This window comes from Sphaerodactylus townsendi, linkage group LG07, assembly GCF_021028975.2.
Source record: "Sphaerodactylus townsendi isolate TG3544 linkage group LG07, MPM_Stown_v2.3, whole genome shotgun sequence".
NCBI classification, from domain to species: Eukaryota; Metazoa; Chordata; class Lepidosauria; order Squamata; family Sphaerodactylidae; genus Sphaerodactylus; species Sphaerodactylus townsendi.
This window is the reverse complement of record NC_059431.1, coordinates 36,663,959-36,677,387: the sequence shown is the minus strand read 5'-3', so window position 1 is coordinate 36,677,387 and position 13,429 is coordinate 36,663,959. Positions and strand designations below refer to the sequence as shown.

Here is a 13,429-nt window from a genome sequence, read left to right as displayed (position 1 = left end):
ATTTAATCCATGGTAGCCTTTCACGTATGTCCATGGTAGCAAACTTTGGCACTCCAGAGGTTCATGGACTACAATTCCCATCAGCCCCTGCCAGCATGGCCAGTTGGCCATGCTGGCAGGAGCTGATGGGAATTGTAGTCCATGAACATCTGGAGTGCCATAGGTTTGCCACCATTGACCTATGTCCACCATCATCTAACATCAAGGAGTGAATGTGCCTGCGGGTCTCCACCAATATTAGTACAGTGGAGTTTCTGCCCTGTCTTGCAGTTGTTCCATAATCTTGAAGGCCAAGATCATGTGGAAGGAATTGCCATAGGTATTGCCCATAATATTATCACCTCTTAAGCAAGCTGGATTACCATCTCCTACTTGACCAGGCATCTGATGCACTTGGGATGTATGGGAAGGAAACAAGCAGTCTTCATGCTGCTGAGACAATACTACAAGGGACCTTAAAATAGCCACATGAACACACTGGAGGACTCATTTTTTCCTCAAGCTGAAGCTTTTTATTTGGGGCACTGATACTCATCATAATCTTTTGGCTTGGGTCCAGACTTGACATGTTCACAGGCACAAGCCAAAGGATGTCATTTTCCTTCATCTTGTCTTCCAAAGCTACCTGTAATGCCCCTTGAAATCTTGTTCTCAGTGGTCCCCTGCATCCCAGAAACAGAACCGCATCCCAGAACTGCATCCCAGAAACAGAAGGCATTTTGGGCTGCTGTGGGAATGGTGAGTAGAAAAAAAATCACACACTGTGGGCAGAAATCTTTGTGCTGTGCTAATGTTAGTCTGGATCTAATCCTTTATGCAATCCTTTAGTGTTCCCAGGAGGCTGTACTAAAGGGCCAAGTTACACTCAGAAATTCACGATGGAAAAATGCATTGTGTGAGCTGCAATAAACAGATGGGTCAAATGTGAACTGCGATGAACTAGAAACAAAAGAAACAGGGAACACCGTACAGATGTTTATGGTACGTATTTTGCTTATCTACATTTAGTACATCTACTTACATCTCATAACTAATTTAAAACATATTTATTTCATGTTGTATGTGTGTCTCAGGTTCTCTTTTGGCAACAAAAGCGCTTCTCAATTAAATTTGGGTAAAGATCATTTTTCCCTTCTGCAAAACGTATTTCTGACTTCATCTCCGATCAATGCATCAGTTATTAAGGACCCACTTCAGAACAAAATAAAAGTTATGCATAATAGCCACCATTAGGCCAGCACTATGTAAATTACTCATGAGCCCTAGGATGATTCAAAAAGTTCATTCTTTTTATTAAAAACATTTAGTTGATTCCTTAAATAAGAACACACACATACCAAAATAGGTTAAGAAACTAAGAATTTCACATAGACGTTATTTGCAGCTACACAGAACTACTGTACAACTCAAGGGGCTTATTTTTATGTCTCAAACATTTTTATATGTATCACATTTATGAAGGGCGGAAAAGCCATGATGCATCCTTAGGACATTCCCATGTCAACGTGGAAATATTAGGGAGTACTTTAAGCTGCAACTTGGAAAATCCTCTTTACCTGCTTAAGGTAAAATATAGGCCTTTCAGCCTGTCAATCTAATCAACAACCTTGATCGATTGGATGGTGCTGTGGGGCTGGGGAGTTTTCCCGCTGTGTCCTGGAGGCCTTGTGCTGGCACTACTGGGGAAATGGTGCGAAGTTCGAACATACTTCGCCGCAGTTGCTTGAGATATAGTTTGCTGAAACAAAAAAGCAAGAAGAAGCTATGTATTTTCTGCTTTATTCTCCAAATTCAAAACCATTTCAAAATGTTAATATCAAAATACACAAGAATGATAATGAGCTTCCAAGAAAACTACTTCGACTGAAACAGCTGCATAAAGGTATCAAACCAACAGGAGGGTGAATAGATTGGCCAACAAGTAATTTACAGCCCAATCAGGGGAAGGATGGACTCACTTTAGGAGGAACAAATGCACTTACGGATAGAGGAGGCATGCGGGCAGGTTCCCCTCAGCCCCGTGGCTGCAAAAGCCAGAAGGCCCATAATGGACGCTGGCATGTGGGGGAGGCATTCCCCAGGGCAGAGTTGACTAATGTCGGCTCCTACCCCATCTTGGCAGCCAACTGTGCGGCAGCCCCGTTCCTGGAATTATGCCACCCTTGTGGGTGGTGTCAGTCCACTGTCCCCAATGGGGCTTTCCAGCAGCAGGCAGGGTTTTTGCTGCTTTCTCCCTCCTGCACCTCCAGAAAGCCCTTTGGAGGTGGCAGTGCAGTGGCAGTGCAGCACAGTCCCCAGCTGCCTCCACTTTCTGGATTGTGCTGTTAAGAATTCAAATTCACAATTGAACCATTATAAATAGTCAAATAGTCAAGCCTCTCACTCTAAAGTTCTGTAATAAGGCAGTCCTCTCCCTACTTAACCATAGCACTGAGCCTTTTGGCTTTTTTGGGTTCACAAAGATCACCCTTCTAGGCACACTTTCTCCCCAGCTGTACCCAATAAGTATGAAATCTTGCTGTACCCTAAGTCAGCCTTGTTAATTAGCTTGACTGACATCTCATCATCAGGAAAAAATACATAACCTTCCTGTCAACCCCAATCTTACTGCTTTTGACTTTGCTCATCCTTGTTCACTCAAACCCAGGAATGTATACTATGACTGACAGTAAATATTACGTTCAAAAAAAGGCCTCAGATGACCTCTATTATAGCAGCAGCTACAGGAAAGAGACAGGAAAAGAAACCTGAATCTGAGTGACATCTACAGATACACTTAAAGAGAAGGAGTGAGGGGCAAAGCATGCACGAACTCCAGGAAGTATTTTTTGAGGTCACCGCCTGAATAACCTAGAGTAATTTCTAATGCCCTGTCAATCAAAAGAGATTCAACATCCCCTTCGCTAACCTTACATGACCTTCGTTTGAATATCTCCAAGGCATACTAACTTCCTATGGTCTTTTTTTCTCAATTTTTTTCTTAACTATTTTGTTTTTCTGATTTCCTTCTCTGTACATGCATTGAAGACACCACACTTAAGTACTGACTGCCTTGCAAAAAAGGCAAGAGAGACAGACCTAGGACCACCTAGTTCTCATGAATCCATGGATAAGGCCATGAATCTGTGTCTGGGCGGCACACGACTGAGTGCTTCTTCACATAAAAACTGTCTCTCTATACAGAAAACTACCATGTTTCTAGCCTGTCCTCTATGGCATAGTATACACAATAAAAAGAGAGTGTGAGACTGAAGTCACCAAGCAAACAATTATTTGCACACAATAAGGCTAAGCAGTCATAGACTGTATAACTTGTGAAGTGACTAAGTCTACAATACATGCAACACATATTAGGTTTTCAACATTAAGTCAATAGCTGTCCCTGTGGAGATTAGGGAAGCAATTGTAGAAGTGATAATAGTACTTATGAATGTACTTATTACTGTATGAGAAAAATACTTGAAGGTGCATTGGGGCACTTATTGAGATAAGGCCTCACAAGTGTATATATTGTAGACTTAGTAAATTCACAAGTTATATAGTCTATGACTGCTAGCCTTATTGTGTGCAGATAATTATTTGCTTGCTCTTCTGTCTGACATGCTGGCCTCCTCATTTGCTATTTGTGAGAACCAGCTTTTTCAAGTTTTAAAAACTCCAATTAAAGTGGGCAAGGGAGTCCCACGCCTCTTATCGCAGATTTGATTGCCCCACCCCCCACCCCCAGGCTCAGTTTTAGAAGGTTCCAAAATGTATTACTTGCCCCCAGCCCCATTAGCGCTCTCTCTCTCTCCATTATGTCTCTAAGCCAATATCATGGCTGATGAGAGCAGTTTGCTCTTCTCTTTTGAATCGCTTTATCAACCCAAATCTACCCAACCCCTAAGACCAAAGGTGAGATTGCTCTTTACTGAGATTTAGTCTCCCCATGAACTTGGTTTGTTTAGAGTCTACTGTTACACCCCACAAATTTCAGCCAATTTCAGACTACATGGTCTGACTAAGGAAAGTAGCAAGTGCATTAGCTGCTTTAAAGGGGTAGCACCTGCATCCCAAAAACCCTGACCCCAGGAGAGTAGGGCACATTCAAGGAGAATGGTAATTAAGGGTAACAATAATACTAGCCTATCTTACAGGGCAGTTATAAGGATTCTAACAATAATATACACGAAGTGTTTTGCAGCATAATCCAGGCATCCCAGGGAGCACTGCAGCAGCTGGGGTCAGTGGCAGGAAGGCAGCTTGGAGCTCCAAAGGGGCTCCAAGCAGGGCAAACAGGCTGGAAATTCAAAATCCCTTCTGCCACCTGAAGACCCACATCAAAGAAAGAGACTGACACCACTATTTTTGGTTGAATAACTCTGATGGCTGAGCTGGGGGTGTTTCCAGCACAAAAATCCAGTGGAAGCTGATTAATGTTGGCTCCACCCCAGGGAATGCCCCTGGAATGCTTCCAGCTATGCCGACGTCCAGGAGGATACTCACACAGTTCTGGGGGCCGGGTTCTCTTTTGGGCCAGGCGCCATGGGCCCCTGCGATACTCAGCCACCTCCCAGCTTGCCCTCCCCGCTGGCCTAAGTGCCACTTATGTCAGCAGGGTGGACAAACATGCCGGGGTTCTTAAAGCCAACTGCCCCCCCTTCGGATTGGGCTGTCCAACACCAAACGTGCTATTTAAATGAAAAGCATTATAACAGTAAAACCTAGAAAGTAGAGGAAAGTTTTGCACAGCACAGAAAAGCAAGATGTGGGTGTTTTACAATGGTTTTTACTGGGAGTGTTAAGATTTAACTTGCTCAAAAATAACTGGAGTTATGAACATTTCAGAAATCACCAACTTAGTATGACGGCTGCATTAAGGGATAAATGAACGAATCTGTTGGGCAGCGAAAGAAAAAGGTCCAACTTGGTATAAACACTGCATGACTTACTTGAGTTACTGGATGATGTTTTTCCACAACAACCGAGTTCATGGGAGGAGAAACTCCAAATACAGCTAAATTATTACTGTATCGATTCTTTGATGCAAAATCAGACCTCCCAGTGATCCTAGCAGTGATTGTCCTTCCAGCCTTCTGTTGTGCAGACGTCACAACCCTTGTCAAGGGCTATGATAAAAAACAGCAATGCAATTAATATTTAATTCATATATAAATGCACTTCACAGTCAGCTTGAGTTTGCCACCTGTACCAATCCAACATTTAGGGTTCTTTATGGTGTTAACTTCTCTTGTGCAAAATATTGTTGGGATCATTTAATCACTTACATAAGCAAATTATATTCTCAAGCTCCATCATTAATTGGGCCTACAGTGTGACTATGAGGGCTTGTAGATCTTGTGCCCATACAGAAAACTCTACCAAACGAAGCCAACAGCTATAGATATTTGCATCATTCTATGAATTGGTGTACCTGGAATTCAGACAGGAAAACAAACTGAAAAGTTACAGAATGCCCTCTCCTGTGTTGTTTGCTCAGTCCTTTCACTGATATAATTTTAGAGGCAAGTGAAGATCCTTTATGACAGGCATTTGGTTGATTTAGGGCAGGGGTCTGATGGGAATTGTAGTCCATGAAGATCTGGAGAGCTACAGGCTGCAGACCCCTGATTTAGGGTAAAAGAACTGCAAAGCAATTAATTGACGTTGATGCTGCCATTTGTCACTATGGCTTTTCTGCTCCAACTGGATTTTTCAGAGCAGTGATGGTGAACCTATGGCACGGGTGCCAGACGGTCGGCACTTTCGAGGTCACCCTCTCTTGTGGGCACTCAGCATTACGAGAAGTCTCGAATCATGTGGGAGTGGAAAAATCACACACACACATCTAGGATGGCCTGGGCCACTGAGCACGACGTGCATGCACCACGGTGAGCAGGGAGGACTCGGCTGGTGGGCCTGGTGCTTTGCCATTAACTCTGGTGGCTGCTGCCCGAGGAGAGGGGCCAGAGAAGGCAGAGAGATGTTAAAGAGATGCACAGAAGCCGTTTGTAGCGACTTGCTGGAGGCTAGAGCAGGCTGGCCCCTGCTCGAGCGGGTGGGGCAGAGGAAGAGGGAGCCAACCGGTTTTTTCTAAACTAATTTAGGTTAAACTGCCTGGTTGGCACTTTGCGATAAATAAGTGGGGTTTGGGTTGCAATTTGGGCACTTGGCCTCAAAAAGGTTCACCATCACAGTCCTATGGAAATCAAATTGGCTGAGAAGTGAGCCTGCTTCACCATCCTCACTGCCACAGAGCAGGCATGACAATGTGCTCCAAAACTTGCTCTATTTACCCCAACTTTTCCTCTGCTTACAGTCTAACCATTTGGCCAGACATGCCATTACTTGAGCTCCTCAATAAACCTAGGAGAATTCTACCAACAGAGAGGAGAAGACAGCCAGGAATAAACCTGTGAAGTTCTGGGGGGAAATGGATGTGACCCCCAAGGACTTTACTATTTTAATTCAGAACTTTCTGGGAAAAGGGGGAAATTTGGAGCAATACCAGAAAAAAAGCTATTTTTTCTTTTGATATGATTGAAATACTTTTTAAGATAAGGTTTTGCTCAAGTAGTATGGAGCACAGTGTGTGTTTATGTTTTGACAGACTGCTTACTGCACTAGATAATGATAAACCTGAGATATATAAAATTTATATAGATATGTGCAGCATATGTTCAAAGATATGTTTATTGTTTGTATATAAGAAATTTTGCAACAAGTAGTATGCTATTGTATGTTTGGTTATGATAATTTATTGAATGTTTTCAATGTTATAAATGCTGGTAATTCCAGTTGTGGATAAATATGCTGTAAGAGTAACACTTATCTGTTGGAGCTGGAGGGAAAATGAGATCCCCAAAATACATTCCAACGATGAGGGGAATATGGCAAGGGAATAGATGAGTTGGGAAATGTCAGACTATTCACTCAAAATTTCACTACCAGACTGTCAACTGCCCTGATAAATCAATCCTGACCCTCTCACTTCACTGTACTAAGTAAGGAACTTGTCAAGGGACAGATGGGAATTGTTGGATGTCTAGACTCTAACATTCCAGTACTGGACCACTCCTACAGAAAGGGACATGTAAGCTTGAAGTAAGTAAGAATTAGCATGCAACTACCTTGTATGTTCTTTTACCAATATTCAGCCATGATGCTTCCTGCCTATAGATTGTTTCCAAATTTCTAAAATATATGTGTAGTTAATAAAGTTGCTTTAATCATTAATCTATGGTTTTACTGGGATTGGACCCTTGGGAAGATCTCGCACACAACCTAATACCCCACGAGAAAGGGTATTAGGTCACATATTAAGTGAATAGCTGGGATCCCTTCTACCGGCAGATGCTCAGAGAGAGGAGTTATGCATGTCCCTGTTTTTATTTTATTGCTTAAAAAGTTGAAACTTATCAAACTTTCCCGGGAAACAGTAAATTAGAGATTGTATTACAAGCCCCAAATCTGGAGGCCCAAAGAAGAAACAGGATCTGCCTTACTGGTTAAAACTGGATACATCAACCCATCAATCATTGTTTGATATATTTATGTTCCTCACTGTGTCTCCTCTAGAATTAAGACCCAAATAAATGTGACCATATAACTAAGCTTGAGGTTTTTGGAATCATCAGCATTTTTAGTAGACTGTTCCACAATCACTGTTTTTACCCTTTGGACCATAAACTGCCCTTAAATTATTGTTAAAGAGTAATATACAAATGTATGAAAGTTAAACAAGGCACATTTCAATATAATAAATATAAATGCTTATTTTTAATTATGCATATTTGAGAATGCAAAAAAACTGTGCAGTTTGTTTAATTCAAGAGCAAACTCTGTGCAGTTTCCCAGATGCTCTTATCCATTCCAATACTGATGGGGGCGGTCTGCAACATGGTTCTCTCCCCTGCCTCTCAAGCACACATTCAGGTAATCCCTAAAAAAATACTTTCTTGTAACATACATAAGGGTGTAATGCCAACAGGGCCGTTTTTGATAAAGTGATATTCTAATGCTTTTGGTAAAGTGATATTCTAATGTGCTTTACGAGAAATTATGAATCTTTCAGATGCAAGGTGCCTATTAATGAGCTAAGCACAGTGGAACAAAGAGAAATGGAAGATGTTCAGCTACACTAAAACACTGACCTTCCCCTCATTTACAGCCTGCAAGGTTACCTGGCTGTTGAGGATTTTCCAGGCTGTCTGGCTATGGTCTAGCGACATGCCTCTGAAGATGCTAGCCATAGATGCAGGCAAAATGTTAGGAGCAAAAACTACCACACTATGATCACACAGCCCAGAAAACCCACAACAGCCAGTAGTTTCTGGCCATGAAAGCCTTTGACAATACATTACCCAGTACCCACTCAACTTTCTAAAAACACTTCTCATAATGATGTATACCTTTTCCCAAATACCCAAAAACGGGGGGAAATGGGGGAAATAAGACATGGGATATCAGCTGCCTGGACATTTTTCAAATTCAAAATTATGGATGTACTTTTACCCAACTCCCATTTGTTCCAAAGGGGTCTGTTGGAACCATTCCCAGTGGATAGGCCACAAGACACACACTTCAAGACACATAAATGATCTAGGTTGTTGTTACCAGATTTGAGAGCGTTGTAGCACCTGCTCCTGCAGCACCAAGGCCTATCAATGCGCTGGCTGAGTCTAATCTGGTCTGAGAGGTAATTGCATGGCTTTGATGGGAAGAAAACTGAAAAGAAACAGAAAAAACCCCTAACATATCTGTGATGGAATAGTACTGTAAAACTAGCAAAATCACACATGACTGTGAAAAGCATCTTTGCCTTTTGATCTCCTGGAGGGAGGACAGGAAACTATGCAGAGGTGCTAGGATGAAACTTCAAAGGCCTAAGTTACCTCATGGCCTGAACAGAGTTTTCCTTGGAAGGGGAAAACAAAGGTTTTGGAATTCCATCTTGAGACCTGGTCAGAGAAGCATCTCTGGGCCATGGGTTCCCAGAATGGGGACAAAGAACCAAAAGGGACATAATCAGCTAAGCAATCCCTTAAAACCGCAATCATGTTTTATTTCTTTGATTTCTGTTTTTCAGTAAAAATCGTTGATACCTCAGCTGGTTGGAGTTACTGGAGAAAAGAACCCAGGTTTTAATGAAACAAGCGTGGCTCTCCCAGGCTTGCTTTCATGATAATATCTAATAAGGCACACTATGTTTTCAAGCCCAACCATCATCACCAACATATAAGCCTGCTTTGAAAAAGAAATATCCCTGCAATGCCAACGTATGGTAGCTTGCTGTATGTAGTGGCACAACACCTAGAACAGGGGTAGAGAACTTGCGGCTTTCCAGATGTTCAGGAACTACAATTCCCATCAGCCTCTGTCAGCATGGCCAATTGGCCATGCTGGTAAAGGAAACTGATGGGAATATGGTTCTGAAACGTCAGAGCACGGAATTTCCCCTGAGCTAGACTGTCCACGAACCGTTTTAGCAGGTATGGCCACTACCATTAACCTCCCAGGCTATTCTTTAAGACCACTGACCTTTCAGTCTCTACTGCTAAAACTCATATAAGGTTTTTTTGCAATTTCACACCAGGGTTTACAAAGAAGGGTTTAAAAAAAACACCACACACATTGTTATTGTGTGTGAATGCACAGGATTGTTGGAAGTGGGAGCTTTCTCCTGAGAACGGTGGTTTCCAATGTCTCCTTACTTACCAGATCCTCAGCAGGGACAGAGATGGGACATGCTGCTGCTGGAGGTGGAGGCGGCGGCGGCGGCAAGGAGGAGTGTGCAGGAGGTAAAGGGGAATCAAATTGTGACTGGGGGAGTTGCGCTGCTGTAGCACCAGCTCCAGGTTCTGCTTTCTTATCTGACAGATCAAACACTATAAACAAAATACAAAAAGAAAGGACCGCTGTTTGGAGTTACATTGAACACTAACAAGCTGCGTGCACAGCAATTTAAATTTTCTGTTTAAGTCACAGTGGTAGCTAAAGTCTTGCTGCTTTACAGGGTTTTGGGTGAAGTAGCAGTCGAGCAATGCTTTAAGTAATAAAAACAGCATCGGCCATACACTCACTTTCCCGGTGATGTGATATAGTGAAATATATACTAGACAGGGGAGTTCAAAAGGGTCCAGGATAGGAAAAGAAAGTCTAAAATAATCCCCAACAGTTGGCTGTCCGGCCTCTGTTTAGAAACATCCACCAAGGGAGAGCCCACCCACCCCAGGTAATTTGTTTTACTATCAAGCCATGGTTACCGTAAGGAATATTCTTCTCACACTCAGTAAAAATCTACTATCCTTTAAGATAGGCCCACTGCTCTGGTCTTGTGTGGTAGAAAACAAGCCTTTTATATGACAGCTCTTAAGACAGCTAAAAATACCATCTATGTACCACCACCATAATCTGTATAGCTTCCCAGAACAATCTAAGGGGGAAAAGGTCTCTTGCCTGAAAAGCTTACAGTCTAGACTTAAAGAGGGAACAAGATAATCGGAGACTGGATGACAGGGGTCGCAAATATACATCATACACATTTGATTGCTTGCGGTGTGTGTGGGTGGGTGGGTACAGACTAAGGGAGCCCAAAAACCTTCAGACAATCAGCTCTGAGATTTCAAGGTAGAGGCAACACTGTGCAGCAGTTTTTGGTGGGAGTTTCCAGAACAACAGTTTTCAAGGAAGAACTAGAAGTAGTCTATTGTACAGCTGAAGAATACAAGGTTGTGATTGACAGAACATTCATACCTCAGTCACCCTTTCCCCTAACAAGGCCCCCTCTTAGTTTCCACCAGACCAAGCTGGGATAAAAAGACCTCCAGCTGATGCCAACACTAACCTCAACACTGGAAATAGAGCTGTGATGTGAGAAAGGACGAGTCACTCCAGTCTAGAAGAGATTGGTTATGACAATTGCTTTTCATGCAGTATATTTGCTCAAACACTGAACTGTATCCCTCACGGTGTCCATGAGTACCCCCTACCCCCCCCTCCTGGAATGCTCTTCAAGTATCAGACTCAGCAGTCTCCCCAAAACTTGCTAGCAGGCATCCTGCCTTGAATTGATGTATTTGCTCTCCACTGAATCTTGTTTTATGTACAATACAAAAGAGGAAAATCTCCATGTGGCTGTGTAATCGAAGAAGTAACCTTCAGAGAGAAGAGCCAAGCCAAAACAAAATGTAACTGAGCATGACACGCCCTTACCAAGCAGATGCTTAGCTTCTGCTAACTCTTGCAAGGTTTAGCACCTTTCAGTATGATGACGGCGCCACCATGTGGCTGTTACTTACACCTGTCTAAAACGTATCAAATACTGCCTCAGACTTTAGTTACTTAACCATCTTTGATGTTCTGTTTTTATCAGAAAATTTAACAGCAAGCGGCAAAGAAGGCCCAGGTTCATATCCCCACTTGTGCCATGGAACCCTGCCGAGTGACTTGGGCCACTCACAATCCCTCAGCCTAACCTACCTCACAGGGTTGTTGCATTAGGAAAAAACAGAGGAGAGGAGAATGATGCTTGGGTCTCCACTAGGGAGAAAGGTAGCGTATAAATGACCTAAGCAATAAATAAATATTTCTGCTTAAACCACAAGCAAGAGCAGTTAAAACCAAAATGCTAAAATACATGATAAAGGAACCAAATACTGTACCAGAAAAGGCTGAATCCTCCAGTTTGCATAAATGATCTGTTATTAGTTATTTGCCTTTTCTGTATAACATAACTGGCTAAAAGAACCACACAAGACATTGAAGCTTCATCACCCCAGCCACTGGAAAGACCTTATCGGATCTCCTTTTTCTTTTGAGAATATGAGGTATTGTACACAGAGGTTTAAAGCACATGCACAAAGCAGTACATTATTATCCTGATGGTCAGAATCATACAAGTCAACCCCTCTTGCTCTGGAAAATGAACAGAACAGGGTTCCTATTTCCACAACACGGAACAGATTCAGCTGGCAAATACTCTACATAACTGGTTTATATTTTGAAAGTCATGGTTAGAATTGATGGGTTATTAATTCATGATTGTGAATGGATACTTCTCAATAAATTCCATTACACCACTAGGTAATGGAATGTGTGAATCACGCTTTCACTCTTCCCCACTTCCATGTTCCTTACTGGCAGCAGCAGAGAGGGCCCAGATCAAGACTGTTAATTATAGCGATTGTACGCCAGATACGATCTTTGGTTGATCAACTTATGACCTCATAGAATACTATTTGTACAACTCTGTTGCCTCTCTCTAATTAAACTATTTCAATTTTTTTCTTTTTGTTGTGTAGCAGTTTTTATATTGTTATGAAAAACTCTTAAAAATTTAAAAAATGCAAGAATCAATTGATGGCATTGATTAAAAAAGGAAAAGAAACATGGACGGGTATCATGCAATCATTTTATTGGCGAGTCAGTTCTGTGGTGGAGTGTTTGCACATCCATGGCCTCATCTAAGATTCAAGTGGAGATCCTGCAAGCATCACACTCCTTATTGCAGCTTTCCTCCTATTAAAATCACTGAAAGGGGGACAATGATAGGACTCATGTTGGTTCTCCCACCAGCTTGTCTGAACAAATGACTTCTATGGCCAAAATACTTTTTAAAAAGTGCCACATAACCAAGCCAATCGATATTGACAAGCTGTTGGCTGGTCCTATTCGCTATTCTGCGTAATACTAACCATGGTCCAACTTGATCTCCTTGCCCTGAAATATGGTCATTGCTTCTAGATTCAGCGCGCAGACGCCACGCATGAAGGCCTTCTTCATGGCATCTTCATACTCCTGCCTTTTGTTCTGCATTTCTAGGAGCTTACTTCTTGCTTCCTCCAATGCAGCATTTAACTACCAAGGAAATAAGAACACTTCCACATTAATGAGGGCCGAGTACCCAGCACATAACAATATTCTTTATATTTACTGTCCTCTTTTGAAAAGTAATACGATTTAGTGTTATTTCTGGCATCCCTAACTAAATTCAAGTGTACCGTCAAATGATTTGAGACTAGGCTGGTATTGGAACTAACCATTCCACTTTTATCAGAAGCAAGTCTGGACTATAACATAATATTCATGCAGAGGGACTGGACACTATTTCTTGCTCTAGTGGAAGGAAATGCCTGTTCTGAAGTATTTATCAAAACTTCATTCCTTTGGAAACCTCCTTACCTCCTGAATTTTAGCTTCATAGCCATTGGACAGCTCAACACATACAGTTTCAGCGTCAGATTGGCAGGCCCTTTCCACGGTCTCTTTCCACTTTGCATGGCTAGAAGAGCGCCAAATTCCCCAGGCTTTCTTCAACAAACCTTTTTCATAAAGCCGATTAGCCAACTTATCTGCAAATACCTGAAATACATGACCATTGTGAGGACTGAGTTTCTTGCACCCTGGAAACGGCTGCTGAAGATATTAAATATCTTTCTGTTAACAAGAC

General features: G+C 42.2%; 1 protein-coding gene across 5 annotated transcripts in view; it reads right to left on the bottom strand.

Moving 5' to 3' along the window:
- Positions 1-1,275: 1,275 nt before the first annotated feature.
- POC5 (POC5 centriolar protein) overlaps positions 1,276-13,429 on the bottom strand; it is a 34,501-nt gene continuing 22,347 nt past the window's right edge. For all 5 annotated transcript variants that reach the window (XM_048504699.1, XM_048504700.1, XM_048504701.1 and 2 more), the window contains 6 exons: positions 13,162-13,341; positions 12,675-12,837; positions 9,697-9,866; positions 8,596-8,706; positions 4,932-5,108; positions 1,276-1,738 (listed from right to left, as the gene is read on the bottom strand). In XM_048504699.1, coding sequence (XP_048360656.1) covers positions 1,595-1,738; positions 4,932-5,108; positions 8,596-8,706; positions 9,697-9,866; positions 12,675-12,837; positions 13,162-13,341 — 945 coding nt within the window. In that variant the 3' untranslated portion in view covers positions 1,276-1,594. The remainder of the gene's footprint in view (positions 1,739-4,931; positions 5,109-8,595; positions 8,707-9,696; positions 9,867-12,674; positions 12,838-13,161; positions 13,342-13,429) is intronic.